General features: G+C 49.0%; 1 protein-coding gene across 2 annotated transcripts in view; it reads right to left on the bottom strand.

Annotated features, from left to right (window-relative positions):
- The window catches only part of VAV1 (vav guanine nucleotide exchange factor 1), a 48,444-nt gene that overhangs the window by 11,860 nt on the left and 12,243 nt on the right, over positions 1-24,341 (bottom strand). For both annotated transcript variants that reach the window (XM_059388814.1, XM_059388815.1), the window contains exons 2-21: positions 11,841-11,957; positions 11,276-11,334; positions 11,089-11,157; positions 10,764-10,872; positions 10,573-10,668; positions 9,534-9,602; positions 9,260-9,363; positions 8,585-8,684; positions 7,818-7,913; positions 7,552-7,620; positions 7,190-7,276; positions 7,002-7,087; positions 6,550-6,682; positions 6,110-6,219; positions 5,380-5,481; positions 5,053-5,150; positions 4,943-4,965; positions 4,745-4,790; positions 1,971-2,107; positions 1,575-1,640 (exon numbers count right to left, since the gene is read on the bottom strand). In XM_059388814.1, the coding sequence (XP_059244797.1) occupies positions 1,575-1,640; positions 1,971-2,107; positions 4,745-4,790; positions 4,943-4,965; positions 5,053-5,150; positions 5,380-5,481; positions 6,110-6,219; positions 6,550-6,682; positions 7,002-7,087; positions 7,190-7,276; positions 7,552-7,620; positions 7,818-7,913; positions 8,585-8,684; positions 9,260-9,363; positions 9,534-9,602; positions 10,573-10,668; positions 10,764-10,872; positions 11,089-11,157; positions 11,276-11,334; positions 11,841-11,957 (1,776 nt within the window). The remainder of the gene's footprint in view (positions 1-1,574; positions 1,641-1,970; positions 2,108-4,744; positions 4,791-4,942; positions 4,966-5,052; positions 5,151-5,379; positions 5,482-6,109; positions 6,220-6,549; positions 6,683-7,001; positions 7,088-7,189; positions 7,277-7,551; positions 7,621-7,817; positions 7,914-8,584; positions 8,685-9,259; positions 9,364-9,533; positions 9,603-10,572; positions 10,669-10,763; positions 10,873-11,088; positions 11,158-11,275; positions 11,335-11,840; positions 11,958-24,341) is intronic.

Genomic DNA, 24,341 nt, shown 5'->3' with positions numbered 1-24,341 from the left:
GGAATCCTTGAGTAGAATGGAGAATTGTCATTTTTTTCTCTTTTCTCAGAGACTTCATTGTAATGGGAGAGGAGGAGGCTAAGCTGGGTGTAGCTTTAGGAAGGCAGTACATTTGAAGGCAGAAACTGGAGAGATGCCCAGATCTTGGCTCCTGAATGTCATGTCCCACTGAAAGGGCCAGGGCTCTTTGGGAAAACGGTGGATTCCAAGACTGGGGCGTGGCAAGTACAAGGTAGGTCTGGTATTAGGCCAGAAAATGAGGAAGAGCTCTGAGAATAAAGGAGACATAACAAAAGAACAGATGAGCCAGCCTGAAAGGGCTCCCACTGGCCAAAGCTGGGACTTTAAAGTAAGAATCCACGGGCATTTCCTGAGATAAATGCGTACGTACATACCTGACCAACGGGCAGATAGACACACACCCAGCTACACAGATACATAGAAGCTTGATACATAAATTGATACCTAAGTGATTAAGAGACACACAGAGACACAGATACATAGATGATCATTAGATACATAGATGACAATTGATAGGTAAGTTGATTGATTGATTAGGACACAGCTAGTCTTTATAGTAGAACATCTGTGAATAAACTTGGACAGAACCATGGAATTGAAAATGTATAATGTAGCTCCATTACAGAGAAACCAGGAAGCCCCAGGCCAAAAAAGAAAAAAAAAATCTCTAAAATACAATTTTGGGGGAATTTGTCAAAATTTAAATATGGACTATAGATTAAATCATAGTATAATGTCAACATCAAGTGTCAAAATCAGGGTTGTTTGTTAAAATCATGCTATGGATATGTGAGAAAAGGTTCTTGTTCTTCTTAGGATGTATTTAAGGGTAAAGGGAAAATATATCTGTAAACTTACTTTTAAATATCTCAAGAAAAAAATAATATGAATTTTTAAAATAAAATGTGCAGAGAAAGAGTGAATGAAAGAGCAAATGAGGCAAAATGTTGACAGCTGGTGCATCTGGGGAAAGGCTATTTGGAGTTCTTTGCATTATTTTAGCAACCTTTCTGGAAGCCTGAATGATACAAAATTGAAGCAACAAAACAGGGGAGAGTTTCCCCTCTGCGGGTTCCTATTGGGGCTGTGAAGCAGGCAGAGGGCGACTACAATAAGGGAGGGAGGTCTGGGGAGAGTGGGAAAGATCTGAGGTCATCAGAGAATGAGGTGGTCAGGTGAGCAGAGGACAGGGAAAGAACAGAGGTGGGGCAAACTGTGGGCAGGTGGCCAGGAGGCGTGAGTGGCCACCACACCTGATGGGACAACATTTGCTGTCTCTGAAGGAAACGGGCTGGCCAGTCTTCGGGCCCCTGTTCCTTCTCCTTTATGAGGGAGAGACCCTTCATACAAGAAGAATCAAGGGGGAAAGGACAGGTCATCATTCTCTCTGTGGCCCCCACTCTGGGCAGTTGTGCAGAACACGAACTTGGGAATGACCTACCATGATGGGCAGGTCCTCCCTATCTCAGGGGTGTCACCCCAAGGCTTCCCACCCTCACGGGACCTTCTCTGGACCCCCTTGCCCTCACTATGTCCAGATTTGAGGCACTTACATGCACATAGGGCTTGACTCTGTTACAAGGAAACCAGCCAACTTCGTTGGTAGCCGTATTCCTGCCCTAAAAAGCCAGAAGGGAAAGATACAGAGAGGTTACACGTATTCATGCGTGTATAAGTGTGCGCTGATCTTCTACCTAGTGGCCACTCTGTCCATCTATCTCTCTGTAGCCTGCAGGACCATGACCCACGGAGTGCCAGCCACTATCAACTTCCTGGGAAGACAGCCAGCTCAGAAGGGCCAGGCCAGCCCTAGAAATCCCCATGTTTACCACCCTTCCCAGGGCTGCCTCCAGACTAGCCTCCCCTGCCAGAGTCACTTCTAGGGACTGCCTATGCCTATGATGCCACACTCCGGTCCTTCTCCATCATTCCCACAGCCCAGCCTGTACCTCCCACCAGTTCTGTTCAGCCTCAGCCTTGGTAAGCTCCACGATGTCTCCAGGGTTGAGCCGTAGAAAAGGTCCAAAGGCTCCAGGGGGTGGAGGAAGCCCATAGTACTCCTGACACACCTCCATCTTCGGCAGGCCTGGAGGGGAGGGAAGGTGGTGGCTCGGTGTGATTGGTGGTCATAGATGTTCAAAACTGGGTCTCACAGCCCACCAGAATGGCAAAAAGTAGGGACTGACAGCACCAAGTGGTGGTGAAGATATGGAGCACCTGGAACTCTCCTACATTGCTGGTGAGAGTCCACTGGGAAAACTGTCTTTATCTCCCAAAGCTAAATAGGTGTCTATCTTGTGACCCGACAATTCCACTCAGGTGTACGTGACCAAGAGAAGTAAACACTCATGCCCACCAAAATCCTAGATGAGCTTTCTTCACAAAACCAAAAACTGGCAACAACCCAATGTCCTCAATAAAATGCATATGCCAAGTACAATATAATTGTACGATGGAATACTACACAGCAATGAACAAGGTGTGAGTCTCACCAACATGATGCTGATCAAAGAAGCCAGAAGCAGGAAGAGGACATATCACAGGATTTCATTTTTGTGAAGTTCAAAGAAAGGCAAAACTCATCTATGGTGATGAGAGTCAGATGGGTATGGACCAGCAGCACTGTTCAGGAAAACCTTCTGTGTGGTGGAGATGTTCAAAAGTCTGTGCTGTCCAGTAGGACGGTCATTAGCCAGAGGTGGCTACAGAGCACAGGCGCTGTGGCCAGTGTGGCTGAGTACAGGGGTTTTGGGTTATTTAAACTAGTTTCAGTTTGTATTAGACCGTGCATTTCTAGAAATCAGTGACATGTTCCATACCTTGATCTGCGGGGCAGTTACAGGAGGAGAAATTCACGGAGCCATGTAGTTAAGATGTGTTCACATTATAAATCTTACAGGATGTATTTTCTATCTTAATAAAAAGTATGTGTGTGTATATGTAATATATGATATATATTATATAATATGTTACATATAATATATGCATATACATTATGTATAAATATGCATATTAACCTATATATATGATATGCCTAAATATAAACCTATATATAATAAATACACAGACGCTTATATGTATTTCCATCATTGAGGACATTTGGGTCACTTCTAGTTTTTAACAAATGTAACTTAGGGCCCCTGGGTGGCTCGGTCAGTTAAGTGTCTGCTTTCAACTCAGATCATGATCTCAGGGTCCTAAGATCCATCGGGCTGCCTGCTCAGCAGGAAGCCTGTTTCCCCCTGTGCCCTATGTCTCTCTCTCTCAAATAAATAAGTTAAATCTTTAAAAAAAAAAAAAAGTGAAGGGACGCCTGGGTGGCTCAGTCAGTGAAGCAGCATCTGCCTTTGGCTTAAGTCATGACCCCAGAGGCCTGGGATGGAGCTCCACATCGGGCTCCTTGCTCAGCGGGGAGCCTGCTTCTCTGTCAGCCTGCTCTCCCCCTGCTTGTGTTTGGTCTCTCTCTCTCTCTCTCTCTCCCACTCTCTCTCTCTCACACAAATAAATACATAGATCTTTTTAAAAAACAAATAAAGCTGATATTTATTTTTGAATAAAACTGATTATGCAATATAGATACACACAACGATATATACATCCCTCCTGTTGAGATCATTTGTTTCTAATTTTTTACTATTTCAGATAAACCTGGTATATCTATATCTACCTATTGATCTATATTATAGATATCTATAGACCTTTATATGGTGATATCTATATATGAATATAGGTAGATAGGGATAGGTAGATATGAAATCTGGGTCTTTACATTGACTCTGTATGACTATGGGCAAAGGGTTTACTTCCACCAGCCACACCAAACTGTTCTCATGTGTTTAATGAAGGCTGGACACACGCACACCCTGCCTCTTAGCCTTTGCACATGCTGTTCCCTCTGCCTGGAACACCCCTGCCCTCCTCCTCATCTGCCTAACTCCTCTTCATCCATCGAATGTCCACCTAAATGCCTTCTCCTCCAAGAAGCCTTCCCTGAAGCCTCAGATTTGTCAGGTCCCTCAGTTTCATGCTTCAGAAAGCCCTCGACGTCCCCCATCACAATGTCATGTCTTCACGAAAGTCTGAGAGCTTCTAGTGCGTGGGGGACAGGAAGCACAGGTGTTCCAGCCATCCTTTGCCCCAGATGACGCATACAGTAGATACTAAACACAAGTCACCCATCCCTGCTGTGATTCCACAAAATTCATTAACTTAGGAATGAGTCCGGCCTCTCCGCACCTCCCCCACCCCAGCCTCCACCCCCTGCCGCTGAGCTAAAAAGAACCCATGTCCTTCACTTCCCCGTCTTGGAGGTGGAGGGCATTCTGCTGAAACCACATATCATAGTAAGATTCTGTGGCATGGAGTCAAGAGGAAAGGAGAGAACAGTCGGAGGAGTGCCTAGTGACGAAGGCTAGAGAAGGAGCCTGGGAGAGAAGATGCAAAAAGAGACAGTGGGTAAGAGAAGTGGGTGGTGAGAGAGAGAGCATCTTAGTAAGGACTACCCTATGCATCTCTTCCTAGGGCTTGAGCAAAGCAAGTAAAGAATTTGAGCTGGTTATTTTTAAATTCCTTTCAGGTTTCTAGGAGTGGAACAAATGGGACCCCAGCTTTATAAGCAGGACCTTACGTTGTCAATAATATAATTGTGAGATCTGAGGCAAGGACTGGGTTTCCTCCTGCTCCACACTGCACATCCCGCCCCCCGCCCCCACCCCAGACTCACCCAGCTCATTCCTTTTCTTGTCCTGAGCCCGGCGATGTGGCTTATCCTGGAGGGAGAGACCAAGAAAGCAAGTGTGGCTACTGGGCCCAGCCTGGGGCCTCCTCAGCGCCTATGTGAGCACCCAGCAAAGGGCCCTGCCCACCCCTCCTTAATCCCCATGACTTGCCATGCAGAGAAAGGAGCATGGGGGGGTCTTACCTTCTTCATAGTTCCTGAAAGATCTACGGGATGGAAAAAGAAATAGTGAGGATGGGAAATCGCCCACACGGAGCCAAGCCCACCTCCCACCCTCTCTCGCCCAGTGGTACCTTGCCCATGTCGGCCACACGGAGGGACCCTTCCCAGACATTCCTTATGTGCAGGTGCCCGGCACCGATGACACCGGTACCCCTGATAGAAGGTGCCTCTGGGATGCCAAAGCAAGAGAAAGGAAAGTCAGTGATGTTGAACAGACACAGGCCATCATTTTGCCCAGGGTCCCCTTGGGTTCTCTTTAGGGCCGGAAAGAGATGACAGAGCTGAAACTCGAAGAGCCTCCAACCTCCCAACTCGGGGGACAGATGGCTGGAGGCGCCCCTCTAAGGAGGAAGAGTTCCCCAAGTCCAGGCCCCAGGGCCATCTTCGCAGATGCCCACCTCAGCAGCATCTGGCAAGCCCTGCACGATGTGGTCTCCTCAAAGGAGAACATCTGGAAGTCATGCCCGTTGGCCGTAGCGTTCTCAGGGTAGATGTTGGAGCTGGAGAGGGGAGAGAATTCCATGTGATGGAGCAGTATTCAGCCGCACAAGGGAATGAAGTAGGGACGCGTGCTTGGATGCATCAGAACTGCCATATTGGACATGCTGCATCAACCCCATCTTGCCTCCCCCTCCCAGCACTGATGGGCATTTGGGTTGTCGCCACCTTTTGGTCATTGTGAGAAGTGCTGCTATGAACAGGGGTGGAGACCGAGCGCAAACTGGTGGTTGCCAGGGGCTGGGAGCAGGGGGTGGTGGGGAGTGACTGCTTTGCCGCTGCAGGGTTTCCTTCTGAGAGGATGAAAATGCTCTGGAGCCAGACAGAGCTGATGATTGCACAACGCTGTGATGTACTACATGCCACCCAAACACGCACTTCTAAATAGTTCGATTTTTTGTTACATGAATTTCACCTCAAGAAGAGAAAGAAAAAAGTGGAGGAAGAAGAGGGGTCCAGCCTGGTGGCAGGAGCTCACACAGACCCGTGGCATTCTGAAAACGCTGGCAGCATCAAAAGCCTATCCCTCCCATTTCCCAGATGAGGAAACTGAGGTTCAGAGGCGCCCTGCAGAATTGCCTCTCAGCCCCTGCCCGTATGCAGACAGGACGGGGGGGGGGGGGGTCTCACATGGCCATCTCGAACTGCTCCATCCACTTCTTCTTTAGTTCTCGAGTCTTGAAGAACAGCTCATAGCCCTGGGCCCCTTGGTCCTCGATCAGGAGGAACATGTGAGTCCACTGCAAGGAAGCAGGGTTCAGAATGAAGGCATCCACTCTGCAGAGAGTGGACCACACACCCTCCCTTCCCTACCCCCTGTGGGGAGAACAGGGTCAGGCCAGAACAGCCTCTGCCTTCAGGAGGACCCGGCGTGGGTTCCCTTGTAATGGTCTACCGAGGAGAACCAAATACACATCCATAACTAAAATCACATGCACGCACAAGCATATACACACTCAGGTCACATACGGACACACACACCCCGGCATTCTAAAAGGTCAAGGGGAAAGCCTTGAGCTGCACAGGGGCTTCCCAGCACTGGGGAGCCCAGTTCTGGCCTCAGAGCCCACCTTCTTGTTTTCTCGATCTCCAGAGGAATCATCTCGAACCTGGAAGCTATGTAGGTTCACAAAGTCCTTGAGGTCGTAGGAGTCCCCTCGGCGCTTACAGATGAGCAGAGCTTTGTCCAGCAGGAAGGCGTACCTGCCAGCAGCTGGGTCAGGTACCCCTGTCGGGCTCCTGACAGCAGTCCCCACGGGCTCCCTGCCTGATCTCCTCCACCTTCTGTCCCCACCTGCTGTCCATCTAGGATTCCTACCCTTCGCCTCCCCTGTGGCCAACTTGGCAGTGCCCTCCTGCCTGTCCATCCTGATCTCACCCCCACGACCAGTCGGTCTTGGCTCCACCCACACACCCACGCCGGTACTCCGGCAGGTCCACCCAGGCTCCACCCCCTGGTATAACTAGAAATCTGGCCCCACCCCTGCTCAGGTTCTACCCTCTACCTATTGGTTCCACCCACCTGTCCATCTTGGAGCGCCGCTCCACGGAGGTGATCTTGAGCTCGCCATCGATCTTGGGCCGGCCATAGTGCGCCAGAGACTGGTCCTATGCGGCAGGAAGGGGGTCTGGCAAGGGACCACCAAGGAGAACACCAAATGCTCTCCCCATATGGCCACACGCCTGGCTCTCCCTGCCCCACCCCCTCACCAGGTTCTCGATGGACAGCTGGAAGTTGGTGATCTGCCGCAGCGTCTCGTTGTCCCGCTTGACCTCATTCACACACTGGGCCAGGTCCTGGGGGTTGGGGGAGGGGGGGAGGGACAGGTAGGAGGCTACCCCCACGCAATCCCCTACCTGGCTGGGGAGAGGGGTCAGTTCCCACCAGGGACTGGAAGGAGGTGTAGAGACGGTGTCCTCAGCATGTCCTGTCCCCAAGGGGGATTCTGGGAATCACTCACTGGTCGCAGAGGTGTGTCACTCTTGGTGAGAGGAGGGGCTGCCCCTGGGTGGGACCGTGTGCCTGGGCTGCACTACCTTGAATGCACGTGTGCCTGTGTGTGACCACTTACCCTCATGGCATCCAAGGCCAGCCGCAGGCTGTCCTTCTCCACCGCATCCTGCGTGTGTTTGACCAGCTCCTGCGTGGTCCACAGAGATAGGCATTACCTGGACCTGCCCTCTCCTCTCAGGGGCCCTCCAGGCAAGCCTGGCCCGCGAGCTTCCTCCTTCCACCCAGAGGGTCCTAGAGCCTGGCCCCTGGAAGCCCCGCTGCACCCCACTCCCAGGACACGGAGATGTCCGGAAGCCACGCCCTTGTCCCGCCCCGCTCGCGCACCTGGAGAAGAAGGTGGTACTTGAGGACCCGCTGCATGGGCACCATCAGCAGGTCCCGCAAGGTGAACCTCCCGTTGTTTGCTCGCTGAGAACATTCCTAGGGGGCCAGAGAAAGAAATGAGCAAGATGAGGGGGAGATAGGAGTGGATTTTTCTAGAACATGAAGCATCATGTCTCCCCCAAGGAAATAAAAGGAAGAATTTCCTGGAAGACTGGCAAATCCTGCCTGGGGCAGAAGCCCCAGATTCCACAAGCTGAGTGGGGCTGGCGAGGGCGAGACACAGGTGGTCAGGGCCTCCACGAGGCCGGACATACAGCACACACAGGGGACTGCTCATCATCTCTGCCCTGTCCGGGCTTCCACGAGACACACTGGGCCAGGGTGGTATCAGCCCAGGGTGGGGACTCGCTGTGAAGCTGAAGCTCAGCCTGGACTTGGGGCACAGCCAAGGCTGGGGCTCAGCCCACGCTGGGCTGGGGATCAGTTTGGACTCAGAGTTCAGTTCAGGGTCAGGACCTTAGCTTGGTGTCAGTGCTGAGTCCAGAGCTGGGGTTCAGCTGCGGTCAGGGCTCAGTGCCCCCACCTGCCTCCTCCTGCGTCATCCCTCCCAGTCGGCGGGTCAGTACCTCCCTCCCCAAACCCTCGGAGAGCAGGTCCCTGGCTGGGCTGCTGCAGAAAGTGGCACGACCCACTCTGTCTCCTCCTGGGCGTCCCTGGGGCCATGGGAAGGAGTAAGAGAGTCCCCCAGATGTGGCCCAGGCCCCCACCTCCAGCTTCATCTGTACATCCTCCCGGGCAGCGGCCACACGGTCCAGGTGCTTGCTGGCTGACTCCACCTGGCTGCAGTAGCGGCCGTAGACGAGGAACCTGAGGGGAGGACAGGGGGCCGGTATGGGTGGCCAGCACCACGGTCAGGCAGATCTGGGTGGCAGTCCAGGCCCCGCCTCTTCCCAGACGGGTGATGCTGAGCCTCAGTCTCCCCATCTGTAAAACGGAATAACAGTGGCACCTCCCACAAGGAGCTATGGTAGCACTGAATGAGATGATGCAGAAGAAGCTCTTAGCACTCGGTATATTGGCTCTCCGATGTTCATTTAACCAACACTTACAGAGCACCTACTGTGTGCCAGGCCCTGTGCGAAGCACTTTCGGCCGCAATTTTTTTAAACCTCACCACACCCTCAGAGGTACGTTCCTGTGCCACACTGATTTTAATAGATGTGGCAGCAGAAGCACAGAGAAGTTAAGTGATTTTCCAATACCACGCAGCCCCAAAGAGGCAGAGCAGGGGACTGGGCCAGAGATGGGCAGTCCCTTGCCCACAAGCAAAGAAGGAAGAGCCCTGCCTGTCCAGTAGTCTCTGAGGGCAACTTCTCTCAAATGCCCAGCCTGAGCAGGACAGGATGACTTCCAGGGGTGTGGGCTGGCCAACTGGGTCTCACCTCTCCTTGTATTTGATGAAGACCTGGTAGAGAGTGGGCGCACCTGGGGCTGCCAGAGCTTCCTTCATCTCCTTTAAGAAGTGAGTGTGCACGCGAAGCAGGTCCTACCCGGAGAAAGGGGTGAGGGCCGGGGCTCAGGAAGCCAAGCAGGAGACGGGTCACCCTCCTGCCCTCCATCGCTCAACTCCCACCCCCCGCACTCCAGAGACTGGCGGGGCCAGAAGGTGGTCCCCACTGGACGGAGGCCAGGAGGACTTGGGACTGGTCAGCTCACCTCGATGTTGATGAAGATGATCTCAATGTCTTGGGGTTTGAGGAACCGCTGCAGGGGTTTCATGAAGTGCTGTGAGAGGAGAAAAAAAGGGTAAGGGAGACCGAGACCTCTTCCTCCAACGCAGTCCCAGAGAGACGGGGACAAGGCGGCAGAGTCAGAAAGAGAGACTGGGAGAGAAAGACTGTTGGAGAATGTCCACACAAACACCTGTCCCAGCACTTCCTCGTAACAGTCAGGAAGTGAGAGCACCCCCAAATGCCCATCGGCGGATGAGTGCGTCCACTCACACCCGGGAAAATCAGCCCTGAACGGGAGCGAGGCACCGACTCGCACTGCCCCGGGGATGGACCCTGAGCTTGCGACACTCAGGGAGGGAAGCAGACAGAGAAGCCTGCAGGGCGTGTGACTCCACCTGAGTGACACATCCAGACCAGGCTCATCGTGGAGACGGGAAGCAGATTAACAGCTGCCAGGGGCTGAGGAAGGATGGGGCTTTAGGGGGTGATGGCTAAAAGGTATGGGTTTTCTTGGAGGGGATGATGAAATGGTTCTAAAACGAAACAGGGCGACAGATGCACACACAACCTTGTGAATAAACCAAAAGCCACTGGATTGCACCCATTAAATGGGTGAGCTGTAGGGTATATTAAGGTTCTCTCAATAAAGCTGTTCAAAAAGCAATGGCTGAAAGGAAGGGACTAGAAGGTCAGAGAGCCGTAATTGAGACAGGAGGACAGGACAAGGATATAGGAACAGTATAGACAGGAATAAATGGACACACATAGGGAAAGAAAGACGAACACCCGAAGAAGGAGAGACCCCGAAGGAAAGAGCGACAGGTCAACGCAGGAGACAGGATGAAAGAGAAAAGCAGAGATGAAGAAGCAGAAAGCAATGAGGGCAGAGAAGAGCTCCAGGCCCGCTTGGGGCACAGGTGGCCTCTCATGAATGGCCCAGAGGCCACCACACGGACGGATGCGCACCTGCCCGCCCAGCTCCCGCGCATGCGCCTGCCGGGGGCTGGGTCCGAGCACCGCACCTGTTGGATAGAGCCTAGTGTGTCTGTATACTTCTCCTCCGTCTGCTGGATCTCCCGCAAGCAGCAGCACCGCTTGTCATACTCTGTCATCTTGGGCTGAGAATGGGGAGGACAGGTCAGTGTTAGGGGACCCGGGGCTGCCACGGCCCCGGCCATGCGCCCGCCCAGACGCGGCACTCAGCCCCACGCACCGGCATGGGCATGGGCTCCGTGCGCATGAGGTCTTCATAGATCTCATCGCCCTCCGCCTCCTCGTTCTCCACGCAGTCGTACAGGTCCTCATCCTCCTCCACCGTGTCGCTGAGGGGTGTGGAGTCAGCCAGGGCGCCCGGAGCTCCCAGGCCAGGGACCCCTCAGGTCCCACCCAAATCAAACTCGTGTCCCCTCAGATCGACAGGGCAGAGCCATGTCCTCTCAGACCTCACCTCCCAGGGCAGGGCCATGTCCCATCAGACCCCTAGGGCAGCCCGTGTCCCCTCACACCCCCAGGGCAGGGTGGTGGTCCCAGACACTCACTCGATCTGGTCAGACAGGCCGCTGTAGATGTCTTCATCGCCCACACTGTCCTCCTCAGTGGGGAACGGCCTGGGGGAGCCACAATGGTATGAGCCACAGGCCTGGGGGCCGGGTGGGAGGGGCACTTCCAAGAGGGAAGGACTAGGGCCAGATCAACCCAAGGATGCCAGCTCAAATGGTTACTCACATGATCCCCTTATTCTGGGCAATGGGGGTCCAGGACAGAGCAGACAGGGTGTAGATGACCTGTGACAAGGGCCATGGTTGCTCAGTAAGCCCCTTACCCACCCACATGCCAGAACATAGCCTCAGACTCCAACATCGGAGGCTAGACATTATGGTTAGATCCATACCCCTAAGAGCCTAATTCAGGATTTTCTCCACCTTCACTTCTCCATGTAGTAGGTCAAGGTTCCCTTAACTAAGCACCCACCACTTGATTGCCTTCTTCTATGCAATCCTTACAACCACTCAGAAAGCATAGGATGATATCATTCATTCCTGTGTTAGAAAGGAGGGACCAGAGAGGCATGGTCACAAATCTGAGGTCACACAAGTAGCAAAGCAGGGACTGGAACCCAGCTGCACAGGTCTCATGCTCTTTGCACCTGGTGTGTTGCCTCGTCTGACTTACCTATTCTTCTCCTCGACAGCACTTAGCTTTCCTGATGGAAATATTCATGGAAATGGACTAAAATCCAATCTCTCAGCTCTACGTGCCCAGCCCCATGAGCAGTTCAGCCCCAGCTTACCTTCCCAAAATCCTGCACATCGAAGAGGTCAAAAGCCTCAAAGAGTTCACTCCGCTTGAGGCCAAACTTCTCACAGCAGGTAGACAAGAATGTTCGGATGTTCTTAAGGCACAGGAACTGTGAAGAGAGACAGAAGTGGGGGTGTGGGAAACATAACAGGACAGGGGAGAGGCTGAGCCCAGACTTGGGGACTGGCACAGAATGGGAAAAAGTAAGCCACATCTTTTCTGATAAAGATGTGAGCGAGACTTGGGGACTGGCACAGAAGGGGAAAAAGTAAGCCACATCTTTTCTGATAAAGATCGAGCTGTACCTGAAGCTGACACTACCCTTGAATCCCTGTTTATTGAGATGAAATTCATATAACATAAAGTTAACCATTAACTGAAAACAAAATGTAGTATATACATATAATGGAATATTACTCAGCCAGAAAAAGGAATGATATTTTGATTTATGCTGCAGTATGAATGAACCTTGAAAATGTTCTGCTCAGTGAAATAAGCCAGAAACAGAAGGACAATTATTGTAGAATTCCATAAGGTCCCTAGAGCAAGCACATTCACAGAGACAGAAAGTAGATGGTGGGAGTCAGGGGTTGGAGGTGGGGGTGGGGAGTCAGTGTTTCATGGGGACACAGTTTCTGTGGGGGAAGAGGAACAGTTTGGGATGTAGTAGTAATGGGTAGACAACATTGTGAGCAGACTTAATGCCACTAAATTGTACACTTACAAATGGTTAAAATAATAAATGTTCTATTTATTTGTATAGTATTCAAATATAAAAATTTGTATTTATAATTATCAAATATATATGTCTTATGTATGTATATGTAATAATAAATATTGTGTATCTTTTACAGCAATAAAAAAATCTAACCATGAACCACTTTAAAGTGTACACTTTGTGGGGCACCTGGGTGGCTCAGTGGGTTAACCCTCTGCCTTCGGCTCAGGTCATGGTCTCAGGGTCCTGGGACTAAGCCCCGTGTCAGGCTCTCTGTTCAGCAGGGAGCCTGCTTCTCCCTCTCCCTCTGCCTGCCTCTCTGCCTGCTTGTGATCTCTCTCTGTCAAATAAATAAATAAAATCTTTATAAATAAATAAAGTGTACACTTCAGTGACATTTGACACCTCACCATGTCATGGAATGAGCACCTCATCTAGTTCCAAGACTTTTTTCTCAGCCCAAAAGTAAACTCTGTCCCCATTAGGCAGTCACCTGCCATTCCCTATCTCTTCCTTCTCCCTGGTAACCACTGTCTGCTTTCTGTCTCTGTGACTTTACCTAGGTCTATAACTGATCGATAGACCAACAAAGAATGGCATATCTATAAAATGGAATATTATTGGGCCATAGAAAGGAGTGAAGTATTGATACATGCTACAAAGTAGATAACCCTCAAAAACATGATGCTCAATGACAGAATCCAGGCACAAAAGGTCACACAGGCTACCGTTCCATTTAGAGGAAAGATGTTTGAACTTTTCAATTTCATGAACCGATGCATTCCTTTCCTGTTTAAATCAGTTTGGGTTGGGCTGTAGTGACTTAAAACCAGAAGATACTGACTGATGCAGCGGTCAGACACCCAGGATGCCACTCTGGTTTGGGGTATTTGGTCCTGCTATAAAGAAACCCTCACATTTGCCTGGTATCAGTTCATCCAAACGTCCCAGTGGGCTCAGCACTCTCTAAGTTCCCTAGAACCTACAAAACCCTAACCAACCTTTCTTGACCACAGTTTTATCTCATGACCTTGCACGAGCACCTGCCATGGGCCCGATTCTCAGCACTCTATATATTTAACGTCTATATGTGTAAAATATAGTGTATATTTAAGGCATACCAGATGATTATTTGATACGAATATTCATAATGCAATGATTACTACAGTCCAGCTAATTAACATAGCATCTCCTTACACAGTCACCATTTTTGTGTGTGATGAGCATAGCTGAAATCTACTCTCTTAGTATATTTCCAGTGTGCAATTCAGTATGGTTTTTTTTTTTTTTTTTGAGAGAGAGAGAGAGGGAGAGATAGAGTGTGTGCCGTGCACATGGGAGAGGGAGTGAGGTGAGGCGGGGAGAGGGAGAGAGAGAGAGAGAATCTTAAGCAGACTCCACACTCAGTGCTGAGCCTGATGCGGGGCTGGATTTCAAGACCCTGAGATCATGACCTGAGCTAAAATCAAGAGTCAGATGCTCTAATATTTACATATTAAAATATCAAAGAATGACATATTTATTCAGTTCTATGAATATTATTAGTGGTCTACTATTATGTGTTTTCATATTTTATACTCCAACTGCAGTCAATGGATAGAGATCATTTGCTACCTGACATCATGAAGATATTTTTCTGTGTTGATCATTTTGTCTTTCGCATTTAGGTCTTTAATCTACCCAGACTTGATTTTATGTGTGCATAAAGTAGCATTTTGATTTGTTGTTCATATGGATACATTTGATCTGAACAGTATTTATGGAAGACATTGCGCATCCTCCGCTAATCTTCCATGCCATCTTGGTCACATATATGTCTGTATATCTATATCTGCTTTTAGGCTGTCCATTTTATTTCATTAGTCTATCTCTGCACCCATACCACATTACCTTAATTATTATAGATCCGTAATAAATCTTAATATCTAATAAAGCAAGCCTTAGCTCTGATTTTTCTATTTCAAAAAAAAAAAAAAAAAAAGAGTCAGATGCTCAACCGGCTGAGCCACCCAGGCGCCCCTCAGTACAGCATTATTTAGGATGATTACATCACGCCTGCACGTTAGAGCCCTAGACAGATTCATACCCCCTAACTACAATTTTGTACCCTTGGATCAATATCTCCCCATTTTCCTCATTCCTTCAGCACCTGTCAAGCTTCTACTCTCTGCTTCTATGAGTTTGACTTTCTCTTTCTCCCTTCTTCCCCCCAAATCCCTTCCCACTCATATTCTCTCCCCCCCCCACCCCCGTGTGCACCCGTGTGTGTGTGTGTGTGTGTGTGTGTGTGTGTGTGCACGCGCGTGGGCGCAATGGAATCCTGCAAGCTCTATTATATCCTCATTTTACAGATAAGGACTGAAGCAAGGACAGCCAGCCAGGATGCAAACCCAGGCAGCATGACCGCAAGCACTATGCTGTAGGAACGTATGTGAATCGTGTCAATATATAGATTTCATTGTACCCGTGGATCTCACACTTCCATCTCCAGACTGTCTTCTTCTCAGTGATTGCCACATCCACAGTATACCTACCCCACTATCTATGCAACATGAACTTTAAATAAACTTTAACGTAGGGAGGCCTGGGTGGCTCAGTAGGTTAAGCATCTATCTCCAGCTTCCCAGGGTCCTGGATCAAACCCCCACTGGGCTCCCTGCTTAGCAGGGAGTCTGCTTCTCCCTCTCCCTCTGTCATTCCCCCTGCTTGTGCTCTCTTGCCTTTTTTAAAAAATATTTTTATTTATTTAACAGACAGAGATCACAAGTAGGCAGAGAGGCAGGCAGAGAGAAAGGAAGGGAAGCAGGCTCCCCGCTGAGCAGAGAGCCTGACGTGGGACTCGATCCCAGGACCCTGAGATCATGACCCGAGCCGAAGGCAGAGGCTTTAACCCACTGAGCCACCCAGGCGCCCTCTCTTGCTTTTTTTTTTCCCTCTCTCTGTCAAATAAATAAATTAAATATTTTAAAAAATAAAATACGACAGGGGTGCCTGTGTGGCTCAGTTGTTAAAATCGTCTGCCTTCGGCTCAGGTCATGATCCCAGAGTCCTGGGATTAAGCCCGGCATCAGGCTCCCTGCCAGCTTCTCCCTTTCCCACTCCTGCTTCTTGTGTTCCCTCTCTCATTGTATGTCTCTCTCTGTCAAATAAATAAATATCTTTAAAAAATAAATAAAAATAAAATAAAATAAAATAAACTTTAACTTAAATAAATGTATTTAAGAAGAGAACTTGACATCCTTCTATCAAAAGAAAACTGGGATCATTTGCTATAAAAAGAACACAATGTAAAGTAAATATGATGTAAACAGTGTTAGTAAGTTTCAGATGGATCCTACTGCCTGCCGGAGATTGTTCGCTCTCTGTTGAAAAGAAACCAGTAAGAGTTAGAGGTTCCTAAAAGACAGAGTGGCAATTCAACAATCCACTTGTGATAAAGAAAGAAAGAGCCACGTGGGTGACTCAGTTGGTTAAGTGTCTGCCTTTGGCTCAGGTCATTATCCCAGGGTCATGGGATCCAGCCCCCTGTTGGGCTCCTTGCTCAGTGGAGACCCTGCTTCTCCCTCTCCCGCTGCCACTCCCTCCACCCCCTGCTTGTGCACACTCTTATCTCTCACTCTCTCTATCTCAAGTAAATAAAATCTTTAAAAAGAGAGAGAGAGAGAAAGAAAGAGAAAGGAAAAAAAAAGAGTCTGGGCAAAGTAAGAATGGAAAGGAATTTCTGTAACCTGATAAAGAGAGAATCTGCCCCCAAAAAATCTTAAACCTTTGTTTTAAATTTAAAAAGCAGAACATTATATTTAATGGGGAAGTGTCGAAAAGATCCCCTGGTATTTGAAATCAGAACTAAGGTAAGGTGTCCCCACTACCATTTCTAGACAACGTTGTGTTGAAGATCTTAGCCTGCAGCACAAGGCAAAACAAGGAAAGGAAGGAAGGGGGGAGAAGGGAAGGGAAGGAAAAGGAGGAGGAAGAAATTGAGCATCTGCAGAAGATACCATTGTCAACCCAGAGAGCCCAAAAGAATATACAGATAAATAACCAGAATCAACACAGTAACTTCACAATGTGAGTGAATTCACAATCAATATATGAAGTTTACCATGTGTTGGTGCACTAGCAACAATCAATCAGAAAATGTTATTTTCTTAAAAAGATAACATTTACGAAATCCTAGAATAAGCAAAACTAACCTATGGTGATAGAAATCAGATCAGTGGTTGCTTCTGGGGTGGGGAAGGTGGTGGAGATTGACTCAGAAAGGCCACAAGTGATGGAAATGTTCTGTGTCTTGATAAGGGTGTGGGTTGCACAAGTGTGTACAGCTCTGCTAGAACTGATTGAGCAGTAAACTGAAGAACTAAGCATTTCACTGCACGAAAATTTGGACTTCAATTTTTAAAGGATACCACTTACCATAGCCTTAAAAAAAAAAAAAAAGGGAAAAGAAACATTCAAAAAAGCTAGTGATTGTACCAAATCTAACAAAAACAAGTGAAAATCTTTTATGAAAAATTATAAAATTGTATTGAAAAATATGAAAGAAGATCTAAAAAAAAAAAAAGTGAAATGTCCTAATTCTTTCCTAGAGAGACTTAGTATTTTAAATTTTTCAGCTCTTTCCCAAACTGAGCTATGGCTCTAATACAATTTCAATTAAAATCTCCAAATGGTTTTTTTATTGAACTTGACACATGAATCCTAAAGCACAGAACTGCAAATAGCCGAGACAATTCTGTAGAGGGAAAGTTAACTGGGAATACTCTCATCAAGACTTATCATAAATCTACTGTAATTAAAACAATGTAATTATAGCAGTTAGCCTCCAAGATGGCCCCCAGTGGCCCACAGATCCCAATACTTGTGCCCTATTTGTAATTACTTCTCTCACTGAACCAAGCTTAGCCCAGTGTGACTGACTGATAGAGTACAGTAGAAGTAACAAGACGTGACTTTTCAAGGCTAGGTAATAAAAGGTATTGCAGCTTCCACTTTGGGCCTCTTGGATCACTGGCCAGCCACCATATTGTGAGACCACTCAGTCAGCCCTACGGAGAGGTCCAAGCGGAGAGGAACTGGGGTTCCATGTGGCTGAATCAACAAGAAAGCAGATGCTCCAGCCACAGTTGAGCCTTCAGATGATGGCAGCCCTGGCTAACATCTGACTACAACCTCATAAGAAACCCCAGCTCGGCCATTTCCTCATTCCTGATCCAAATAACTCATAAGCATAGTAAGTGCTCAATAAAAGAATATTTGGGGGATAATTTGTTACTTAGCAATAGATAAGAAATATAGGGATAAAGACAAATAAACCATAACAGAGGACCCAGAAATAAATCACACATGTACAAAAATGTCTTTTATGACTGAGCAGGTATTACAGATGTATGGTAAAAAGAGGTACTATTTTATAATTGTGGGTGGTTCGAATGGTTATCCATAAGGGCCAAGAAAAACAAACAAACAATAAATCAAATTCCTGCCTCATATCCTACTCAAAACAAATTCCAGATGGTATTAGACTTAAGTGCTAAAGGTAAGACTTTGAGAAGACAATTGAAGAGACTATCTGGATGACCTCAGAATTGTGAGTGATTCTGGAACAACAAAAACTCCAAATGATAAACAAGATGTGATCAAACTAAAATAAAGTTCTATTCATCAAAAAGTATCAGGAAGGGGCGCCTGGCTCAGTAGGTCAAAGCCTCTGCCTTCGGCTCAGGTCATGATCTCAGGGTTCTGGGATCGAGCCCCATATCGGGCTCTCTGCTCAGCAGGGAGCCTGCTTTCTCCTCCTCTCTGCCTGCCTCTCCACCTACTTGTAATCTCTGTCAAATAAATAAATAAATAAATAAATGTTTAAAAAAGTATCAGGAAGAGAGTGACAAGACAAGTCACAGAGTGAAAATGGATATTTGCTACACATGTGTATTCGAATTTATAAAGAATTCCTAATGATTCTATAAGAAAAAGACAACAATACAATCAGAAAATTGGCAAGACGTGAACATGAGTTTCCCTGCAGAAGAGTCACAAATGGCCCCAAGCCCATGAGGAGAGGGTCAACCTTGGTAGTCATCAAAGTGATGCTAATTAAAACAACAAGATACTATTTCCCACCCACCAGAAATGCAAAATTATTTAAAGTCAGGCAAATACCAAGTAGAAGTGGAGCCTGTTTCCCCATCTTTTGTGTCTGGGCTGGTCAGTGACCTGCCTTGACCAATAGAATACAGTGACAGTAACACTGTGTGAATCAAGTTTAGGCATCCAGAGGCTTTGCAACCTCTGCTCTTGCTTTCTTGGAACACTGCTGCCGAAATACAGAGCCAGGCTAACCTCTGGAGGCTGAGAGACCTTGTGGAGCAGAGACAAACAGGCTGGTCGAGGGTGGAGTCAGGTGAGAAAACACCTGGTCAGCTCCTTTTGGTGTGTGTGGTATCTCCATCAGTCCTGTCTGGAGGCTCTACCCTGCCCTCCCCCCGGCCCCCTGCTCCTTTCTTTTCTTTCATAGTAGACTTTATGTTTTTAGAGCAGCTTTAGGTCCATGGGAAAATTGAATGCAAGGTAGAGAGATTTCCATATATATCCCTACCTCCAAGTATGCACAGTCTCCCTCACCGTCAGCCCCCCCCACCACCAGAGAGGGTAGGTTTGTTATGATCAATGAACCTACATTGACATGTCATCACCTAAAGTCCATAGTCGACATCAGGGTCCACTCCTGATGTACATTCTGTGGGTTTGGACAAATATATAATGACACGTATCTACCATTATAGTAACATACAGAGTAGTTTCACTGCCTTCAAGACCCTCTGTGCTCCACCTGGTCATCTGCCCCTCCCCCTGAACCCCTGGCAACCACTGTCTCCATAACTCCCCTTGTCCGATGTCCCACAGTTTCCTTATCCATCACTACTGAAGGACTTGGCTGTTTCCAAGTTCTGGCGATGATGTATGAAGCTGCCGTAAACATCTCAGTGCAGGTTTTTGTGTGCACATGAGTTCTCAGCTCCTTCGGGTCAATACATTTTCTTTTCAATTAAACATTGAAGATCTCATTGTGCACTGTCTCTGATCTCATTCTCTTCTTTCCCTCCTCACTGGCTGCCCCCCTCTGCAAGTAGACATGGACCGTTCCAGCCCATGTCCTCATTCACTTTCCATGCATGCACACATCCACAAACAGCAAGTAGCATGCTTCTGTACTGTCTGGGGCTCCTTCCTTTCTGTCCCGTGGCTCACACTTCCTTTCTTGCTACAGCGCCATTTCCCAAAGCTGTCTCTAAAGAGCCGCTCAGTGAACCAGCCCTGCCTGTGAGAGCCAGACCCTGCCCTCCAGAACCCCCAGCCCTACTGGGGAGGCACCATTTGTTGAGAACATAGCCTCTTCCAAACCTGAGATGAAAAGTTTGGCATGCACAGGTTTGTTCAGTACTCCCAACAACGTTGCTACTGAAACCTAGGGGGCATGCTCTAATGACACTGCCTTCCAGTTGTTCAAACTCAAAACACTGGAGTCACCTTGGCTCCTCTGTTTCTCTCTCATCCGCTTCCAACCCCTCAACAAATCCTATTTGTTCCACCTTCCAAATACAGCCAGAATCCTGCTCCTTCTATACACCTGCCAGGCCTGAGCCACCATTATCGCTCACCTGCATTACTGCAGTGGCCTCCTCACTGGACTGATTGCTTCTGCCCCTGGACCCATGTCATTTATTTTCAACATGGCATCCAAACAAATATGGTCAAAACCTTCCCAGGGACCCCGTCCTACCCAGATGCAAACCACAAGGCCCCGCATGACCTGACCCATCCCCTCCCTACCTTCCCCTCCTCCCATTCTTCTCTTGCTCTCTCTGCTCCAGCCACACAGCCCTCCTTACTGTTCCTCCAACATGCCAGGCATGGCCATGCCCCAGGGCCTTTGCACAGGCTGTTCTCATCTTCAGAATGAGATGCAAAAGACAACTTCCCTTGTCTCTTACAGGCCTTTGATGAAATGTCACTTCTCAGTGAGACGTTCCCAGCCACTCTCTTTAAAACTGCACTAGACACACACACACACACACACACACACACACACACACACCTAGCACTCCCCATCCTCCCCTCTACTTTGGGTTTTTTCCATAAAGCTTATTGTCTGGGGCACTGTATACTTCTCTTAGTTATTTTGTTACTGTCTGTCTGTCCTCCCTTACACACAAGCACATCAGCTCCCCAAGGCGAGGATTCTCAGGGCTGTTTGCTCACTGCTGTGGCCTAGCACAACATATGACATCCCATAGATGCTCAGTAAGTCGGTGAAGAGATGAATCCACATCGTACTGGTGAAACAACTGAGCCTCAGGGAGGATATGTCACTTGCCCAAGGCCACACAGGAAGGAATGAAAAGCCAGATACAAGTTCCCTGAGCCTAGAGGCCATGCCCTTAACCACGGTACCACCCTACCTCTTTGAACCACACCAGACTGCCTCCTGGTGCCACGTAGGAGGTTCAGCACGTGACAGGAACCACACGTAACACTCTTCTGCCCAGCAGCCTTTGCAGCCTTGGAGGCTGACTCCAGGCAGGGCTTGTAAGTCACCAGGGGCAACAGAGCGGTTGGTCTCATCTGGCCTGAAGGAGGAAGTTCCCTCCTGACCTCAGGGAGATCAGCTGAGCCTTGAGACTTCTTCCCCCCAGTCATGTGACATCTCAAGGGGGGACAGGGTGGGGGTATGACTCATCAGCCCTCCAGGCTGGAGTAGGGCCAGCTGAAGAAAGGGGCTCCCTCAGGCAGCAAGAATGACTGAGGTTAGACCACCAGAAGGACCTTCTGGTAGCCCAGAGGGTGGGAGAGGTGGCAAAGGACAGGAGGTCTTTTAACCAAAGGTAGGAGGGGTGTGTGAGAACATTTCCTCCGTGTTGGCGAGGCAATCCCCTCAGCACGCCCTCCCCCTCCACCAGAATATCAAAGAGTTGGGCTGGCAACTTGCCCATAGGCAAATCAGCACCCAGACTTCCCCTCCGCCTGCTGGTCCCGTCAGCACAAGCTCTGCCCAAGACAAAGAAAGAGCCAGAAAGGTTGGTTAGTTTGCCACCCTCCTTTCGGGAACCAGTATGCAGGGACAGAGGCTCCATTTGGTGACAGGGTGGGGGTTGGGGGGAGGCAGGGAGTAGCAGAGAGGACCCACAGCTGAACACAACTGCTGCAATCAGCTCCCCTACCCCCACCCCGACCCAGGGAGCCACCGGAAACAGGAAATGCCTGTTAGCAGGGCTTGCTAAGGAAGACAGAAGAGAGGGGGGGCACCTCTGCTTTCAGTCCTGAAACCCCTTAATCTTGGGACTGCAAGACTTCATCTAGCAGACCAGAGAGGGTAGATGTGCTGTGCTGCCTCTTCAAAGCCTGGAAGCAAAGGTACAGAGCATCAGCTCCTCATCCTGGCCTTCAAAACCTTCCCCATGCCCGCCTGTCTCTCTTCTGTCTCCTCCCCTCTCACCCCAACACACACTCAACATCTCAGTGTCAGTCGAGGGGGTCAGACAGACATGGTTCCACTCCCAGCCGAGCCGCTGCCAGCGGAGGACCTCAGATGGGTTACTGAACCATCTGGAGCCTCTACTTCTTCATCTCCGCTCTGGGAATGGAAATACCAACCGAATCTCCACTCTAGCACCTGGTCCACCAGGCAGGGTCATACGTTCATTCAGCAAGCACGCACTGAGTGCCTACTGTGTGCCAAGCCCCAGGAAACTGGTAGTGGCCAAGACAGACAGAACCTTGTCTCCACAGAGCTTACAGTCTAGTGGGAAGATGGACATTGAGAAGACAGGGGTATTGATAATTGATTGGTTACAACAGTGGGTGCATGAGCATGAAAAACATGCTGGGAGGGATCTGGTTAAATGAAAGAGGTGTCTGATAAAGCCAAGGACTAAGGGATGGCAAAGCAAGAGGAGGAGTGCTCCAGGAAACCTTCCTGCACTGCTGGCTGGGATGTTGAATGGTGCAACCAAGTTGGAAGAATGGTTTGGCAGTTTCTGAAAAGGTTAGACACGCACCTACCACACAACTTGTTCCACCTCCAGGCATTTGCACAGAGAAATGAAAGCAAGTGTTCACACATAGTTGAGCATTCACAACAGCCGTATCTGTGGCAGCCAAAATGTGGCAACAACCCAAGTGTCCACCAAGGATGAGCAAACTGTGGGGCGTCCATGCACTGGAGTACTATTCAGGAATAAGGTGTGAAGGACTGATACACACAGGATAAATCACGGAAGAATGGTGCCAAGTGAAAGAAGCAGACCAAGGGGGTGCATAGTGTATGATCAGAAACATTTCAGGTGGAGGGAACAGCCCGGGCAAAGGTCCTGAGGCAGAACCCTGCCTGGTGCATTGGAAAAAGAGGTTGGAGGCCAGTGTGGCTGCAGCAAAGGGAGAAAGGGGGAATGGGAGGGAGTGAACCAAGGGCAGTATCAGGTGCTGATTTACCAAAACTGGATATCAAAATATTGGTTTTGTTTTGTTTTTTTTTATTTCAAAATATTGTAATGAGAGGCGCCTGCGTGACTCAGTAGGCTAAGCGTCTGACTCTTGATTTCAGGGTTCTAAGATCGAGCCCCACGTTGGGCTCCATGCTGGGTGTGGAGCCTGCTTAAGATGATCTCTCCCCAACTCCTTCTGCCCCTTCCCTCTCTAAGTAATTAAAAAAAATAATAAAACTGTGTAATCAAAATGGGGCCAGTGGTTGTCACCAGAGCATTCTACCCTTTGGCCATATCTCAGAGTCCCCGAGAGAGAAGCACAAATAGTTAATGACATTCCCCCAGATCCCCCGGTCCCACATTCCAGAGCAGATCACACTGAAGGGAACAAGCCCCACACATCTTTTGGGGTGCGGGGATCATCCTGAGTACCCACACAGACAGGCACAAGACAGACACCATGTGGGGATCATCCTGAGTACCCACACAGACAGGCACAAGACAGACACCCCAAGGGGGATTTCTGGAAACACGCTGTCCACTGAGAAGCTATGAAGTTGCTGTGGTGTTCCACCAGGACTACAGGTGACTTGGAAAAAGCCAGGGACAAAATTATTGCAGGCAGACCTCTGATGGGTTGTCTGGAGGAAGGCTGATGAGCTGTGTGCTGGTGGAGAGTCCTAAGAAAGGAGATCTGGGTTTGATCTAAGATTAAACTGAACTCCAAAACCACCAGAGCCACTAGAACTAAAGACGACCCTGCCTCGGGAAATGAAACCATTGCATTTCACCCGTTCTCGGGCAAACAGCAGTAACAGCAGCTCCCGTTGAGAGAACACTGAGCTCAGATAGGCAGTTACGATGAGGACCACTGGTCCGCTTGCTCTCAGGTCCATTCCCTGCCTCCCCTTGCTCTGCTCCACAGCGAAGAGAACTACATTTCCCAGACTCCTTTGCACCCTGGCTTCCAGGTAGGCTCAGCCAATGGGATGCCCAGGCAGGAGACAGGAGGAGGGAGGAAGAAAAACCAGGGTATCTCTCCTTCTTCAGCAGCAAATATGTCTCCTTCCTGGTCTCAGCAACCTGTTGACAGCTCCTGCACCAGGTCCTAGCTCCCCTGAATGGTTCTAGCCTCTGGACCCTGGTCTCACCACCTCCTCCACTGTTTCTCCTGCCTTGTGGGTTACCTCAGTATTCCCCACCTGTCTCCTCAGCTCCCCATCACCCATTAGCCATTCCCTGAATGAAATCCTGTCTGAAAGATCTTAAGATGATTTCTGCTTTCCTGGCT

This window comes from Mustela nigripes, chromosome 2, assembly GCF_022355385.1.
Source record: "Mustela nigripes isolate SB6536 chromosome 2, MUSNIG.SB6536, whole genome shotgun sequence".
In the NCBI taxonomy this organism is placed as follows: domain Eukaryota; kingdom Metazoa; phylum Chordata; class Mammalia; order Carnivora; family Mustelidae; genus Mustela; species Mustela nigripes.
Note: the sequence above shows the minus strand (reverse complement) of the source record. Positions and strands in the feature narration are given on the sequence as shown.